Here is a 16,578-nt window from a genome sequence, read left to right on the forward strand (position 1 = left end):
TTCACACCTCGTGAGCAGGACATATGTGCGACACTTCTCAGGAAAAACCTCATCACCGACGTCAAGAGGAGAGGTCACGTCCAAGGTCAAGGATTCGGCAGCCCATATTGAGCCTGAACAGGAAGATTTACAGCTGAAGCACTATCAAACACTCCTCTATCTGCACATAATCAAAGGGTATTAGAGACAGAGGGGCTTCAAACGGCCTGCATTACTGAGGCAGCCCTGTAATGATAAGACAATGGAGAAGCATCTCTAGAATATTAAGGTGCCGTGCACCGGAATTCACAATGAATCCAGACAACGGCTCCAATCCCCATGTTGACCAATGATGAGTCAGACCCATGCGAACAGCCTCCATATAATCCATCTTGCATCAGACAAAAGGCAGCAGATCTGGAATAAGATTTATTATTTGCCATATCAAAGAGCATTACAGAGCGTGACTGACACCAGATCAGTGGATGGAAGGTGAGTGCTACCTAAATATCATTATTTTTGTTTCAAATAATTGCACTATAATTGCATATATATATATGTGTGTGTGTGTGTGTGTGTGTGTGTGTGTGTGTGTGTGTGTGTGTGTGTGTGTGTGTGTGTGTGTGTGTGTGTGTGTGTGTGTGTGTGTGTGTGTGTGTGCTACATACAGTACATTTAAAGTATATACACACAATGTATGATGTAATGTGCCGTCATAAGTTAGACTGAAAAATGATGGAAACTCTATTTGAAGGTTCAAGGGTGTCCACTAGAGGGCCCGATGAGCTGGTGGAAGCACCTTGTGATTCCTGTTCTCTTTTCGTCTTTTAACTGCTTGGCACATCTCATAAAGCATTTATGTAGCATTTAAAAGCATTTATCTTTCCTTTTTATATTTTTTTGTTCCTGAGTGAAGGACAGAATGAAAACCTTGCACATTTTTGAAGTATGCAAACATAGGCAAAGTATTCTAAATACTTTCAAACCTGGCTGCCTGTCTTTAGAGATATATACTGTTTTGTAGTCTCTCGCTTTACCAGACATACCTGACAAAAATAAACAATTAAATTTTAGCTGATGTGAAGTCCGTCTGAGCAAGACTCTTGCATCTTAATTTTTCCTTTTCTAAACATTACGGTAAGCCTATTTTATGAGATTTACATCAAACTAGCAAATTAACAACTTAATAATGACTCCTTAGAGTCTCTGAATTTAAATCCAGGTCTAAAAATATAATTTACTGTTGTTTTTATAGCTTTCTTTCGAACCGAAGGCCAAATATAAAGTTGCAAAACCAGTGTCAAAGTGTGGAGAGAAAAATAAAACCAAGACAGACAACTTGATGATCTTGTATAGCTTATTGATCATTCATCTAGTAGCCTACAGCGTGTTTTTGAACTTTTTTTCTTTTGTGATCCTCATCAACTCCTAACCAGAAATATGTTTCTTTTAAATGCATATTATAGGCCTACTCTATAGGCTAGTTTAGCTAGTTTTAGTGTGTGTGTGCGTGTGAGTGAACAATCTGGCTACCCGCTGATCTATAAACCGTTTCTTTAACGTTAAGATTCCCAACCCCGCTCGAGCTCTCAAGTACAAGAGTCTTTTATAAACTCCCTTCTCTGCGCTTCGAAACGTGTCCCCATCACTCACGTAAAGAACTGCTTTGAAAGCCCCGCCCACAATTTGAATTCTAAGAATCCGATTGGCTGCGTTAACCCCCTCCTCCTCCATCCATTGGTTGGCGGCGGATCAGTAACAATGTTTAACGCACTATGAGACAGAGTGAGGCAGTCAGAGAGAGAAACGCGCAGCGGAGGCTGAAGGGACACCGGCACACCACAGTGCATTTATTCTTAATTCCCGTATCGTTATTGACAGCTGGCTTTAGTGACAGTCGGATTGGACTGAACACTTTCGGTTGATATCCACATTTAAACTTTGGAGTCTCTTGTTTTCCCCTCTTCGGTTTTTGTATTATTGACTGGACGTATAGCCTCCTGTGAGTGCCAGGACGCATTTATCACGGGGATGTCTCACCCCGCATCAATGCAGTACAAGAGGCTGTTCGCGCAGTTGATATCAACGGTTGTGGATGTATATTTTACTCTTGGGTCAACATATCTGTCCTGAAGCGCCTCCAGTCTGAGTCCAAGAGCGGTGGAGAGTCACTGCATCCTAATCAGCCTCATTGACATTACAAGCGCACTTTTGCGGAGCACTTTATTTTTTTCATACAATCTAGTTGGAGGTTTTATTTTTATTTTTATTTTTTCCCTCCACTCATTGGGAAGGTGCACGAAGGATGTAACTTGTCTTTGGTGATGGTTGTGTTTAGACTGGATATAAAATTACAGGTAAGCCTGTGTTATGTTTCTCATCATATTTCTGTTCCAAAGTGTCATCCTGGAAAAAAAATAAATAAATAATAATAATAATAAAAATAACATGAAATGACATGTCATAAATGTCCCTGCAGCTACTGGATACGCACAGTGCCAGAGAGGATGCAACAGCTTCTTCTTGTATTTATTCAAGAAGCGCAGTATAAATAACCATCCAGGACTGTGTTTCATTTGCTCTGCTTTATGCGACTATGTAAGAATTGTATTTAACAGCCGGATTATGCCGGTTAAGAGGCTTATTTCAACGCATTTGCATTCAGGGGTTTGCCTTAAGACAGCAAGGTATAGATATGACATCAGTTAAGCAGCTGTTTGAGGACGCCTGAACATATAAAGCGATTTATCCGTTTTAATTTGCTCACCACCTTTATCCATAATTACTCGTGTGATGCGCGTAACACTCTTCGTGCCACATGGCGCATCCTCGACTCATTACTTAGCCTACATGTTGAGAGCAGAATAACACAAACATCCACCTGTGCTCGGCGGTAAAGCACTCCGACGCATTTTAGGGTTGGATTGACATGCCATTCACGTCGTTCGCCAGGGAACGAGGAATTACGCATTAGAATTACGCGGTCACACTACAGAGGGAAAAACGCGCATATATTGAGACGCAAGGTGCTTGTTTAAATCTTTATGTCAAAATGTAAAGATCAAGTGCAATATTACATGCAGTAATCTGATACAGATTTGTTTATTTTATTTTATTTTTATTATAGGCGAAAAGGCTGGGAAAGGCTATTTCTTTGTGGAAACAGGATTGCGATTATGCCTCCAATGCGCCTGGGCGTTCAGCAGAATATAAATTAGCTGCACAGCCTCACCGTTTGTTGTAAAAACTCAGGATAAAGGGATCCCTGCTACAGAGGAAAGAAAAGAGCATTCAAAGGAAAAGCCCACATAATGACTTTATCCATTTTTTTATCATGAATCGGCATGTGTCCTCAGTAATTGAAGGTAGAAATTGTGATATTGCCGGGAAGATCAACAGGTCGGAGGCGTAAAACGCATCAGAAACCCAAGACACTCTCACTGAAAGGGATGCATCTTTCTGTTTTCCTTTTCCTACTTTTATGGGCGCAAGCCCTGACGTTGAAAAACTTGAACTACTCTATACCTGAGGAGAAAATTCAGGGCGTCATTGGAAACATTGCCAAGGATGCAGAGCTGGAACTGGGAGAGCAGGGGAAAAAATCCAACTTCAGGGTGTTGGAGAACTCCGCCCCACACCTTATCGACGTGGATCCTGAAAGTGGGCTATTGTACACAAAACAGAGGATCGACAGGGAAACACTGTGCAGACAAAACACCAAGTGCCAGCTCTCCATGGAAGTGTTTGCCAACGACAAGGAGATCTGCATGATTAAAGTTGAGATACAGGATATAAATGACAACGCACCAAGCTTTCCTGCAGAACAGATCGATATCGACATATCTGAGAACGCAGTCCCAGGCACACGTTTCCCCTTGGCTGCTGCCTTTGACCCTGACACTAAGGAAAATGGCCTGAAAACATATCAGATCACGCGCGATGATTATAGCATATTCTCTTTGGATGTTAAATCCAGAGGGGACGGAACTAAATTCCCTGAATTGGTCGTTCAAAGGGCCTTAGATCGAGAGGAACGTAGCCATCACACCTTGATTATAACTGCCACAGATGGAGGGGAATATCCCAAATCAGGTACAATGCAAATCAATGTGAAAGTCACTGATTCCAATGACAACAGCCCTGTGTTTGAACAGCCCACATATGTAGTGGAAGTCCCTGAGAATTCACCCCCAGGCACGGTACTGATAGATTTAAATGCTACAGATCCCGATGAAGGGGTTAATGGGCAGGTTACTTATTCTTTTAGCTGTTATGTCTCAGACAGGATCAAAGAGCTGTTCTCAATAGACCCCCGAACGGGTGTGGTAAAGATTCAGGGTAAAATCGACTTTGAGGAGAACCCAATTATAGAGATTGATGTTCAGGCAAAGGATCAAGGCCCCAACCCAATTCCTGGCCATTGTAAAGTCACCGTTAAAGTGCTTGACAGGAATGACAACTGGCCATCAATAGGTTTCGTAGCTGTGCGTCAGGGGGCGGTTAGTGAAGCAGCAGCTCCAGGGACAGTGATCGCACTCGTTAGAGTCACAGACAAAGATTCAGGCCGCAATGGGCAGCTCCAGTGTAGGATTTTGGGGAATGTTCCTTTCAAGCTGGAAGAGAACTATGATAACTTCTACACAGTAGTGACTGACAGACCCCTGGACAGGGAGGTTAAAGATGAGTATAACATCACAATTGTCTCCAAAGACAATGGCAACCCACCCCTGAACTCAACAAAGTCTTTCACTGTTAAGATTCTAGATGAAAATGACAATGCACCCCGCTTCACAAAAATGGTCTACCTCCTCCAGGTGCCTGAAAACAACATCCCAGGGGAATACCTGGGTTCTGTTCTTGCTCATGACCCAGATTTGGGCCAAAATGGAACAGTATCCTATTCCCTTCTTCCTTCTAATGTAAGTGAGGAATCCATCACTACATATGTTAACATCAAACCCACTGATGGTGCAATTTATGCCCTGAGGAGTTTTAACTATGAACAAACCAAGTATTTTGACTTTAAGGTCCAGGCGAAGGATTCAGGTAACCCTCACCTGGAGAGCAACACCACTGTCCGTGTCAGTGTGCTGGATGTTAATGATAACATTCCTGTCATTGTCCTTCCGTTACTTCAGAATGACACTGCTGAGATCCATGTGCCTCGGAACGTGGGAGTCGGACACATTATCACCACCGTGAGAGCGGTGGACAATGATTTCGGTGAAAGCGGCCGTCTCACCTACGAGATCTCGGATGGCAATGAGGAACACCTGTTTGAGATTGACTCGGTGACAGGTGAGGTACGGACAGCCCAGCCATTGTGGGAGGAGGTGGCACCTGTTGTGGAACTCATCATCAAGGTGACTGACCATGGAAAGCCATCACTGTCTGCCATGGCGAAACTTATCGTCAAAGCCTACTCCGGGCCCTTACCAGAGGGTGAACCACGCATCAACGCAGAACACCATAACTGGGACATGTCGCTCCCACTAATAGTAACCCTGAGTATCATCTCAATTATGCTCCTCGCTGCCATGATCACCATCGCAGTCAAGTGCAAACGGGAGAACAAGGAGATCCGCACATACAACTGTCGCATCGCCGAGTACACTCATCCACAACTTGGCAAGGGCAAGAAGAAGAAGATCAACAAGAATGACATCATGCTAGTGCAGAGCGAAGTGGAGGAGCGGGACACCATGAACGTGATGAACGTTGTTAGCAGTCCCTCTTTGGCCACCTCGCCCATGTACTTCGACTACCAAACTCGTCTGCCCCTCAGCTCTCCAAGGTCAGAAGTCATGTACCTCAAACCCACCACCAACAACCTCAGTGTTCCTCAAGGGCACGTTGGCTGTCATACCAGCTTCACGGGACCTGTTACGAACACCACCGAGACCCCAGTGAACAGGATGTCAATAATACAGGTAGGAACGACATCTTATATTCTTCTTCCTTATTACCCTCCATCCTCCTCTCGTTCTGCTCTGTCTCACTAGGTCAATACATGAATGGATGAGTAGATATGTGCGCGCATACAAAGCAGCCAGAGAATCATAGTGGGGGGGGGGGGGGGGAGAAGGGGATCACAGCTGGTGATAATATGAAACTCGAGTCTCTCTCCAGCTCTCGCCAGATGCCAAAAAGCACCTTGCTATCATTTTTTGAGATCTAGCTTCGCTCATATTGTTTCAGGTAATGCGTTAAGAGGAAATTGAGTATGGAACATAATTCTGTTCAGGAGATATTGTTTTGATGTTACTTCTGGTGTGGAGAGATTTGATGCACTGACAGGTTCAGCCCTAAAGGCTTGTTATTTCATAACGGCGGTACCGTGATGATTTGCTGCTCTTGCCTAGAATATATTTCCAGCTACTATATTGCAAATGAATAGAGATTCAATCAATATGTAGTTTCCTGTGGTGCTTTGAATGTAAGGTTCCTACGGTTTCCCTCTCACAGTGACAGAATTAATGTTCTTGTTTTCTTTCTTTTTTTTTCTGCTATTGCTCAAACACTAAGTCAAATAAATACATAAAAACATATTTTCAACCAACGCAATGCAATTTGTCTTGAGCTAAAACATTTTAATTCTCAGTCTTGGCATTGTTAAACCCTTACTGTATTACTTACTCAGCAGGTTTGTCTCACCTTCCTACTCAAGAACACTGTGACATCCTCTCTCTATTAAAGATGCTCAGACCGCATTTTGAAAGATAGAAAGAAAGAAAGAGGTTTCCCAGATTTCCTCGTTCCTTGCTAATGCGTCTTTGTGTAGAGCGATTTGGTTAAGCCAGTGACAACTTATGTGTGTCTGTGCTGCTAAGCCAGTTTAAAGTCATTTGAAATCTGTCGTGTCAGATGAGGCTAAAGTCACCTCTCAGGTTCAGGTTTATGTGCAGAGATTGAGATTACAGCAGGCAAACATTATTTAACTCTCTCTCTCTCTCTAGCTTTATTTAATGCCTTAAATAAATTTGATCTTTGTAATATCTCTACTTAAGTTGTAATATATCTACTTATATTTAGGGTTATGGATTTGAACGAACCTCTAACTTTGGTGCATAACTCGTCTCACACTGTTGTTGTGGACATGTTACCATTAAACAACCATAGCCAGCATTGTGGCTAATGAAAAAATAAAAATATAACTTTTATCTGAATGATTTCAGAAGTGCGAAGTGGGTGTTTTTGTGGCTGAGAATGAATTTGTATTTGTATGTTTTCATGGGTGTCCTGTGATCTCTAGATCTGTGTGTTTGCTGCATGTGTCTGCCCATGATTGTGTGAGCGTGTACTTTGCTATTCATCGCATCCCAGCTGCAGGTCAAAGGTCAGAGTGGGGCCCATTATTCTAGGTCCTTTAATGATGAGCAGAATAACTGCAGAGGTCTCATCAAACTGCAGAAGCAAGCACTACAGCATAGATACATGGCTTTTTCTCTCATTACCTTCACACTGTCACTGAAACAAACAAGCTCCAAAACACATACCTGGAGTGCATTCTATGTTTACACCGATCCATACATTACAGGATATACTCTCCATTATTTACAGCAGAAGTGTGGTGAGAGGCAGAGCCACTATCCTGTTACTGAGCCTGTAAAGCAATCTGGCTCTCCTCTCCTCTGGCCTGGAACAGAGAGAGAGAGTGAGATAAAAACAGAGCCATAGAAATGCGAATCCCAGTTGAGAGGTTATAAAAAATGTTCGAAATCCCTCCCTTTCCAGTCCCTGTCGATCGATGTGTTCGGGTGCTGTCATGTACATCTGTCATCAAAGCTTGAGGTTGCCTGAAAGCTGAAAATAAAATGATATAACAAACACACACACACACATGCATATATGGTGTTCATATATATATATATATATATATATATATATATATATATATATATATATATATATATATATATATATATATATATGGAACCCTTAGTGTCCCCACTGATTGCCACACAACTGCACAAGGGCATTTCAGATGCTTCCTTTCAGGCCTGGTGGCAACAGTAGCAGTGAGAAGATAAGACCAGGGGTTCCTTAATGGTGTTTTATAGTAGCTGATCGAGAGGTTGCGAACAACTTGCCATTGAAGTAATAGCCAACGTCTGAAATGAAAAGAGGTTCAGGGTCAATTACAGAACCAGGGCTGTCTGCTCGGGGAGAACACAGCAGAATGAGGGGTGTAATTCGATTGGCCGAGAAAAGTTTCCTGGATAAAGGCATGTAATAACACTTAATTGCACCACAGGCGTCCAGATCTATTACTTAATGGTGTGTATTGAGGTTTAAGAAAATCTTCAGGGGTAGGCCTATCTTTCTAACCTGGTAGCAGGGGGTTTTCTTAATTCTGTCGTTAAGAGAGCATTTAATACCCATCCTCATATTTGCAGCATACTTAACAGCATGTTTGAGGCCAGAAAATGCTAATAAATAGTCATAGATTTATTTGCAGACTTCTTATTCCATCCTTTCAAAAATAAATAAACATGCTCAGGGAAATTAATTTATTAGCTTTATTTGGACTTAATTTGCTTTTTAGGTGAAGATAACAACTTTCCTCAGTTTTAGAGAGCGGAAATGTGAGTAAAAAGTATGAGCGGGAGGCAGATACAGCTGCCAGGAGAAGCAGGGTTAGTGCTCCTGGCTATAAAAGTGTCCTCTAGGTGGCGACAGTCTGCCTTCAGTGTGCTGCAAGCATAGCAAAGTGCATGAGGCTCGATTTATGCTGTCAAATTTATGATTGTTTGTTTTAGTTTTTTATGTAAGTGTGACTATAAAATGGTGTCCATGAACTGTAAGCTGCATGCAGTTTAAAATCTTTTGATGCTTCAATCCTTCCTTTTCATTTATTTATCCTAAATAGAGAGGTCAACTGAGGCGCTTAAGGTCAAACCGGTAAGGCAGGAGTAGCAATTCATGTAGCTCTGGGGGAGGGCAGCGGGCTTAACACACTCCAGTTGTAAAGGTCAGTGATTGGAGGGAGTTTTCCGCTGGACAATAGTGATGCCTTTCCAAGGATGGTCCATCTGAGCCATTTCTTTCCATTAAATGGAATGGAATTTGCTATTTCCTATTTTACTTTCTATTCTTTACTGTTTTAATTCATTTTAAATGAATTTTAGTTGAATATAAATGTTTTTATTATATGTATTTTTATGATTATTTTCATTCCTTTCAAGTAAACTAAGCACTTTGAATTACCATTGTGTATGAAATGTGCTATATAAATAAACCTTGCCTGGCCTTGCCTAAATGCACCTGAAAACAGAAAGAGAGAAGTGGAAAGAGGTTGACAACGGATCACGCTGTTGAGTAAATGCTTTGATATGAGGACTGTAGTTGTGCTTGTGGCATAATGCTGTTGTGTGGTGCAGTGAAGTCGCTGTGTTTCATAGAGATTGGGTTTCTGTCACCTTGTTTTTGCAAAACGGAGCGATAAAAGCGGCTGTCAGGTAATCAGATTGCTGCATGAGCTCTAGATGTATTGCTTTGGGAACTGAAGCGAAATACTGTCAAATGGCAAGGCATGAGAGAGTCAATGTATGACAATCTGTTTAGTGCCCTCTTTCTCTTTCACGCACTGTGTGTGTGTGTGTGTGTGTGTGTGTGTGTGTGTGTTTTGCGGTGGGACAGCAGGAGTGTGAGCACTGTCATGCATGCTAATGGTTCTGTCCTTGCATGCTGCATTATAAAGTCTGTTTTGTGCGTGTGTGTGCAGTTTAGGAGCGGGTATTAGTGTGTGTGTATGTGTGTGCTGGCAAATTGTGTCATAACATTTCCTCATTGATGGGTGTAACAACCCATTGTTTCTTCTCTTCTCTTCTCTTCTCTTCTCTTCTCTTCTCTTCTCTTCTCTTCTGTGGACTGAGGCTTAGAGATTTTGAAATGCACCCCCCTCCTCCTTTAAGCTCTCTGCCTGAGAAATAGATGGTTTGTTTATGGCTTTGAGTTAAAGACAAAAGATCCTGTCCCAGCTTGTCCTTCTTAAGCTTCCGTGTATTAAATTTGTTCTTTCTTCTGCCCTTGGTGTCTTGTTCATATTTTCAGATGGTGCATTCACGCTGAATTATTGATAGGCGGTTTTGATATACACACATGATCGATGTGTTCTGCAGTATATGAGGGAAATCTAAACAGCTCTTGTCTGCCAGGCCTAAACGGTGCACATAAGACCCTACAGTAAATCCTACCGGTATTTGTTTGATTTCTCCAGGCTTTATTCTTTCTAAAGTTGCAGGGGTTTTATTTTCTTAACCTCGTGATCGCTGTTTGTGTGGCTGTTTATCGCATCTGTGTGTATTCTGAACTCATATGATCCTCTGCTATATGTACTCTCTCATTAATAAATCATCAAATTTAACCGAACAAGACCATACCAGAATGTTGCGATATACGTCTTGAATTTCTTACGCCGCTTCTTGTTAGCAGCAGAAGAGTGTGACCACAAAACCTTTTAGAAAATAGGTTCATATTTTGGATAAAAGAGCGTCCATCTTTCATCTACACGCAATCATCTATGTTGCACAAACAGACACTTGTTTTTTATTCATCTGCAAAGAAGCCTTTGGTTTCAAGTGCTTTGGATCCAGATTAGAAGAAGGACTGAGATTAGCCCAGTTCTTCAGGAGATGAAAATCAATCCTGCGGAGCCAGAAACAACAACAACAACAAAAATCCATCCGTCTGTCCTCCCCTCCCTTCCTCCTTCACATGGTTGCTGATTTTCTTTGGGTGCACTGGAGTGTGTCAAAACCTTGGCATGAAAAAATTTAGCAAGAAGGGGTGCAAGGATCTCTGTAGTTTTTTGGCACACATTTAGGTGATTAATTACGGCACAGCTGAAGTGTACAGATATGTGTATAATAGCAGAGACATTTGTTGAACTGCATGTATAATGTATGGCAATTCTGGAAATCCAAGTAATGCCGTTGAATTATTTATTGAGTTGTATAGCTCTATAACCAGCTCTGTCTGCCATGCATGGTTTGAAACCCCAGACCCGTTTGGGAACCAGCGGGCCGAGGCCATTAATAACTCATAAACACATTCATAATTTTACCCCGTCCCTGTACAGTTCCGCTTGAACGATGGAATTAATCTTCAGAAAGTCATTGTGCCGGAGTCGTTGGGCTAGATTGACGACGTGGCTCTGAATGAATGGATGGATGGGTGGATGGATTGGTAAATGATACATATGGTGTGGAGAAATGAACGGATATGGCTGTCGGATTTTGTCCTATCCTTCTTTGAGACCAAATACATCTTATCTCAATGAATCCGGAGCCAGATAGACTGCAATAGTTTACTGTGTCCTAGTCTGTTCCTACTGTTCCGTTTTTTATTGAATTGTAGGCCTTGTGAACATTAAGAAAATAGAATTGAAATGTTTGAAATACATAATACATAATAAATACATACAAGAGACAAAATGTGAAGTGCAGGGGGTCGGAATTGAGAACCGCTGATTTAGGAGAGTATAGCACAGATAATTTTGGATATTTATGTTAGTGTGTCAGGCAAGTAATGCTCTCATAGTGCAGATATTATTTAATTACTTAAGTAAGCGCTAAAACCTATTAGTTCTGAATGTGAACAGGAGAAATGTTCCGGTAAGAGTTGTTAGACCACAAGATTTGACCCTCGAGGCAGAAAACATTGAGGCACTTAAACAAATTTGCTTGGTCAATGGAAAGAAACTCAGAGAAGGACATACTGAATTAGAACTGCCCAAAACGGTTTTATGTTTGAGTTTTTAAATCATATATTGAGCAGTACATAGTTCAGGATACTTCTGATGTATGTTTAAATCATACCTGCAATAAAATGTTCTTTATTCTCTATTGATTTCACAGTAAATAACAGTGTTCTTCTTTCCTTGTCTACAAGGATGTTGCACGGTGGGGTGTTTGGGAAACAAGTCCCAGTTACTCCCTTTCAATATTTGTTCTGGCTCCTCCACGCAAACAGTAATGACTAAAGCTAGCCTTGCTAACGCTTAAGGGCATTGGCGTTGGAGTTGCTGTTGCTGTCAAAGGTTTGGTTGCTAATGTGCTTGTTTGTTTTGGATAGTGGGATAAGCTAACACTGATGAACATGGTTTAGACTGTGTCAGTGATGTCGGGCAGAGTGACGCCCACATTTCAGATGGCTTATGGTTGCGTGTACGCTACTCTGTCTCTCTGGCACCAAATTCCAGATAGCCTTTTTAGCCATGTGGCACTTAGTTTTTGAGATGAGACATTCAATCAGACAACTGCTCTTTAATTAGAAACAAAAACATCATCTGCATGTTTAAATGATGCAGACGCTAAGCTAGAAATCTGCTAGGTTACATGTGTCAAATGGCTGACCTCTGCCCTTGTTCCTTCTGTCTGAATGCTACTGTAGCAACTTGTAAATAGTTAATGCTAGCTCTGTGAACAGTGTGGCTGCTAAACATAAAGCCAAAATCAAATTACATTTGGATATAATATACATTGAATTCAATGAATGAATTTAAGTCCTACATATCAGCAGATAATGAAAGACTACATGCACACAGTAACAGATTTCACAAACAAATTTTTGCATGTGCACTGTTCGTGATATTCGAACAGTATTCGAACCACTGCTGTAATCTTATGTAGATTAAGCAAACCGCAAGTCGCACCTGTTAGTAATTGCAATAATTAATTCCAAACTTTGTAGCCAAAGACAACAGCAAAAACATCTAAATTCTGCTTTTAATCAATGCGAACAGATCGTTTTCTCTGCGTCTTCACAGCAAAAACACACACAGCTGTCTGTTGCGGCCTGTTTGGCCACAGGAAAGCAGTCCTCTCAGCTCTGGCTGCATCCTTTCTCTGTGATGCAGAAATCGTGGAGCATTGTTCAATCACAAGCTGTGTTTTCAAACATCATCTCTCCTTTCATTATTTGCAGATTGCGTCAGTTCCCCTGCAAGGCCGCTCTAGACCCCGAAGGGTTCTTGGGATACCTCCCATGGGGCTACTTCTGCTAAACTGTTTAAATGGCAGCATCCACTTAAGGCTGTGTTTGTTTGCTTTCCTTTTATTTACTTCTGTCATTCACCGGGTTTCCTTTTTTTTTATCAAAGGCCTACGTTCCTACATTAGCATTAAAGATTCAGATCTGGGAATTTGCATGTAGTGTTGTAGAAGGTAATGGTAAAAATGGCATCTTGTTTGAATGTTAAATGACGTGTTTTATGTGTTGGCAGTTGCCCACTAAACAGATTTTTTTTTCTCAACAGATGTATTCTTGGTACATTTACTCAGTGGGAATTGTGGTCTTTTCTTTCTCTGGGAAGTAAAGAGAGATCTGCTTTTTACTTCTTAACCGTCTCCTTTTTCTCGTATCATGTCATTTTACGATTTGCGGAACTCTTTCGGCAATTTCTAACAGACATGTTGCTGGTTGCAACGTCCTGATTCCATAAATGTTTTCAAAGAAAACAGTAATTAAAGAATTCCTGTTAGCATAAACAGTAAATATGTGCAGTTCTTGTCCACCTTAGGGTGATGTTCGAACAAGTTCTTCATACTTCTCTCGTCTCTTATTCCTTGCGCTATCCTCTAGCTTTAGTGAAAAACCTAAATATAGCTCCTGGCTCTAGGTCTGTCCTTCCAGTGATGTATTGTGCACTGGAAGATGGATCTTTTTCGAGATATTGGATTGTCATGTGACAGGGCCGGCTGGTAACACAAACCATGCCTCTGTGGCTTAGTCAAGTTTAATGAGTGAGCTTGTCAGTACTCATGTTTTGTACACAGTCTTATCTGTCTACAGTTACATATCTTCACCTGCACTGATGGGCTGAGAGCTGTCAGCACCCAAGGAAAATGGCTGGCAGTTTTTATCGCGCTCGTATTTCTGTTTGTTTTTCTTAACCCTTGTAAATAGAGTGTGAGAATGCTTGACTGGCAAAAATCTGTTTATGGTTCTTTTATTCTGTCTGTTTTTCCTTTTATCTCTCTGTTTGTGAGGGTTATGTCCTTTCCTTGGTGTTTGAGTTCAATAATAAAGCATCCAAGCAGAGACATACAGTAAGACATATGTATAAGGTGGCAGGTGACACCACTCATAGGAACGCGAATGGGGGAAACTGTAATGCTCATTATTGTGCCTGAAGAAATGTAGGAAAGTTCTACCTTTCCATAATATACATATATATATATATATATATATATCCATCCACTCATATTTGGAAAAGCAGTACATCAAAACATGCTAATGTTTTAAGCATATATAAAAAAAATATGATGCACCTTGAAGGATGCACCACCTTTAAGAGAGTCATTATCGGTGCCCTTTTAAAGTTAGATCAATCCACGGTGTCTGTGCGATTGATTGATCTAAAGAGTGAGCGGTTTATAACTCCCCGGTCCAGTCAGAGGGTTGTTTTCTAAGAGACTCGGAGCTGATAATCGCAGCCTCACTTTCTCTTATATGATCTCTCTACGCTCTTATCATTTTGCATCAGAGGTGCCATGGCTGATGTCACTGATGACAAAGTTCAAATTTCTGATGATTAGATTATCTTTTCAACATAGCAATCTTCACACCTTTCCGTGAAATTTGTTGCCTCCATCCTTAGACGGATCTAAGGTCAGTGAACATTCAGGGCTTAGAGATATGAATGCCTTTGTGGCTGTGGCTAGGTGTTTTTAAAATAATAGTTCATACAAAAAAAATCTATATATACTTTTTTGTTGTTTTGTTTTTATACAATCATCCTTTGAAATATCTTGGAATTGCAAAGACATTAGGGTAAATGATGAGAACATTTTCTTTGACAAAAAATTTGCAGACATAAAAAAACAAGTAAAGACAAGTTAGCCTACAGAAAAAAAAAATATTCGGGACAGAATCTCACCCGTAGCACCACCATTATGAGGAATTTGAGGCAGAAGTCAGTATTTTCATAACAAACAAAAGGTATGGCGAAGCCAAAGCAGAGGTCACTTTCAAAAAAAAAAAAAAAAAAAAAAATCCTCATATGGAATTTTACTCAGAACTTTTGGAAAGGCAGGAAGACCAGTAAATCATTCCTCTTTATAGGAAGAAGAGATTGGAGGGCTGAAAGGAGAGAGAAATCTATTGACTCAGAGCCTTTAGCTGCCTCAGTCTTCCATTTGAAAGTGGAAATTTAAGCACGTTTGAAGGCAAGGTCGGCTGAGTTTATAGCTTTAGATTATGCAATTGTTTTTCAGGGGGTTGCTGATTAATTCCATACTCTGGCTGACAGGTTCTTAATGCACAGCGGACAGGGCTGCTGTGGGACATTCTGACAGCATTGCATTAGGCAAACCTTGCTTTTCTCAATTTATACACACGTATGAGAAGAGATGCACGTAGCTGACCCTGAGAGAAATGGAGAGAGAGCAAGTCACCTTGAAGTGAAAGACAATTGTTCAGAGTGCTGCCACAACTGATGCAGGCTTTTATGTGTGAACGCGTAAGTGTTTTTGTGTGCATGGCATCTCTTTCTGGAGTTGTTTGGAGAGCAGTCTAGCAGCTTAACAATGCTTTCTTTCATTACTATATTGAATCATATTATATATTTAATTTTGGACTTTGCTTATGAATTGTTTATCATCTTCCCGTGACCTAAATTCAAGGCTCTGCTGCTCTGCTGAGTCAGTTGGCAACATTTTAATCTTTATCAAAGCATTTCGGATTGCAAAGGAAGGCTGCTGCGCTAATGAATGGAGTCTAATGGAGTCTGGTCTCAGGGATTCTGGATTCTACCCCTGGCTCATGGGAACCACTTTACGTGATCTTTGTTCTGGTATAGATTATATCATGTGTTTGTAAGAAAAAGCATTTGTGTTGAAGTGGTATGCTATAAACTAATTTGGTAAACTCATTTGCTAAGCTTTTTTCCAAAATGCTCTGGGAATAGAGATGTTTAACCGCTATCCTTTCATTATGCGTTGCAAAGCACTCCAGCAAGTTTGGTGTTTTGTAGTTAGTGGTGCTTGCTCTAAGGCTTAGGCTATCATTCATACTTAGGGATTTGAACAGACCATGAGGTCTGCATCTCTGCATGGAAATGACCACCTAAAACCGTAACAACCAACTCGAACATCCTAGTAAACACCAAGAACACCCTAGCAACCACCTAGAATTTTTTTTTAGATACAACCATTTAGGTTTTGGCAGTAAAAAACAAAAAACAAAATCTAATGTTTTGGAGGTCAACAGCGACACACAGTCTCTCATTCCCATCTCCATCTAAACTACTACTAATTAATCTTCTGCTGTTCACTGGGATTGCAGGGTTGAGTTTGGGAGCCTTCAGGAGGCAATCAGAGATGACCACCTCCTTTCTCTTCATCTCCTGCACTCCTTTAAGCTCTGTGTTGGACATAACACTCTGAATTGAGTGTACTTTATTTTTTTAAACCACTTATTTATTCAATACATTTTAAAACCAATTTCACACGCCGGCCTGATGGTCTGTGGAGATTGTTCCAGCATAACGGCAGGAAGTTGTTTGGGATGAAACAGCCTCTATTTTGAGAAAGTGTGTGAACTGCTGTGTTAGGGATTTCAGGGAGAAGGGGAGGAGAAAAGCAATATTTCATTCCC

General features: G+C 41.0%; 1 protein-coding gene across 1 annotated transcript in view; it reads left to right on the forward strand.

Annotated features, from left to right (window-relative positions):
* Positions 1 to 1,771: 1,771 nt before the first annotated feature.
* LOC128022194 (protocadherin-17) overlaps positions 1,772 to 16,578 on the forward strand; it is a 61,545-nt gene continuing 46,738 nt past the window's right edge. The window contains exons 1-2 of the mRNA XM_052609502.1: positions 1,772 to 2,336; positions 3,107 to 5,909. Coding sequence (XP_052465462.1) covers positions 3,429 to 5,909 — 2,481 coding nt within the window. The 5' untranslated portion in view covers positions 1,772 to 2,336; positions 3,107 to 3,428. The remainder of the gene's footprint in view (positions 2,337 to 3,106; positions 5,910 to 16,578) is intronic.

Source organism: Carassius gibelio, chromosome A11 (assembly GCF_023724105.1).
Source record: "Carassius gibelio isolate Cgi1373 ecotype wild population from Czech Republic chromosome A11, carGib1.2-hapl.c, whole genome shotgun sequence".
NCBI classification, from domain to species: Eukaryota; Metazoa; Chordata; class Actinopteri; order Cypriniformes; family Cyprinidae; genus Carassius; species Carassius gibelio.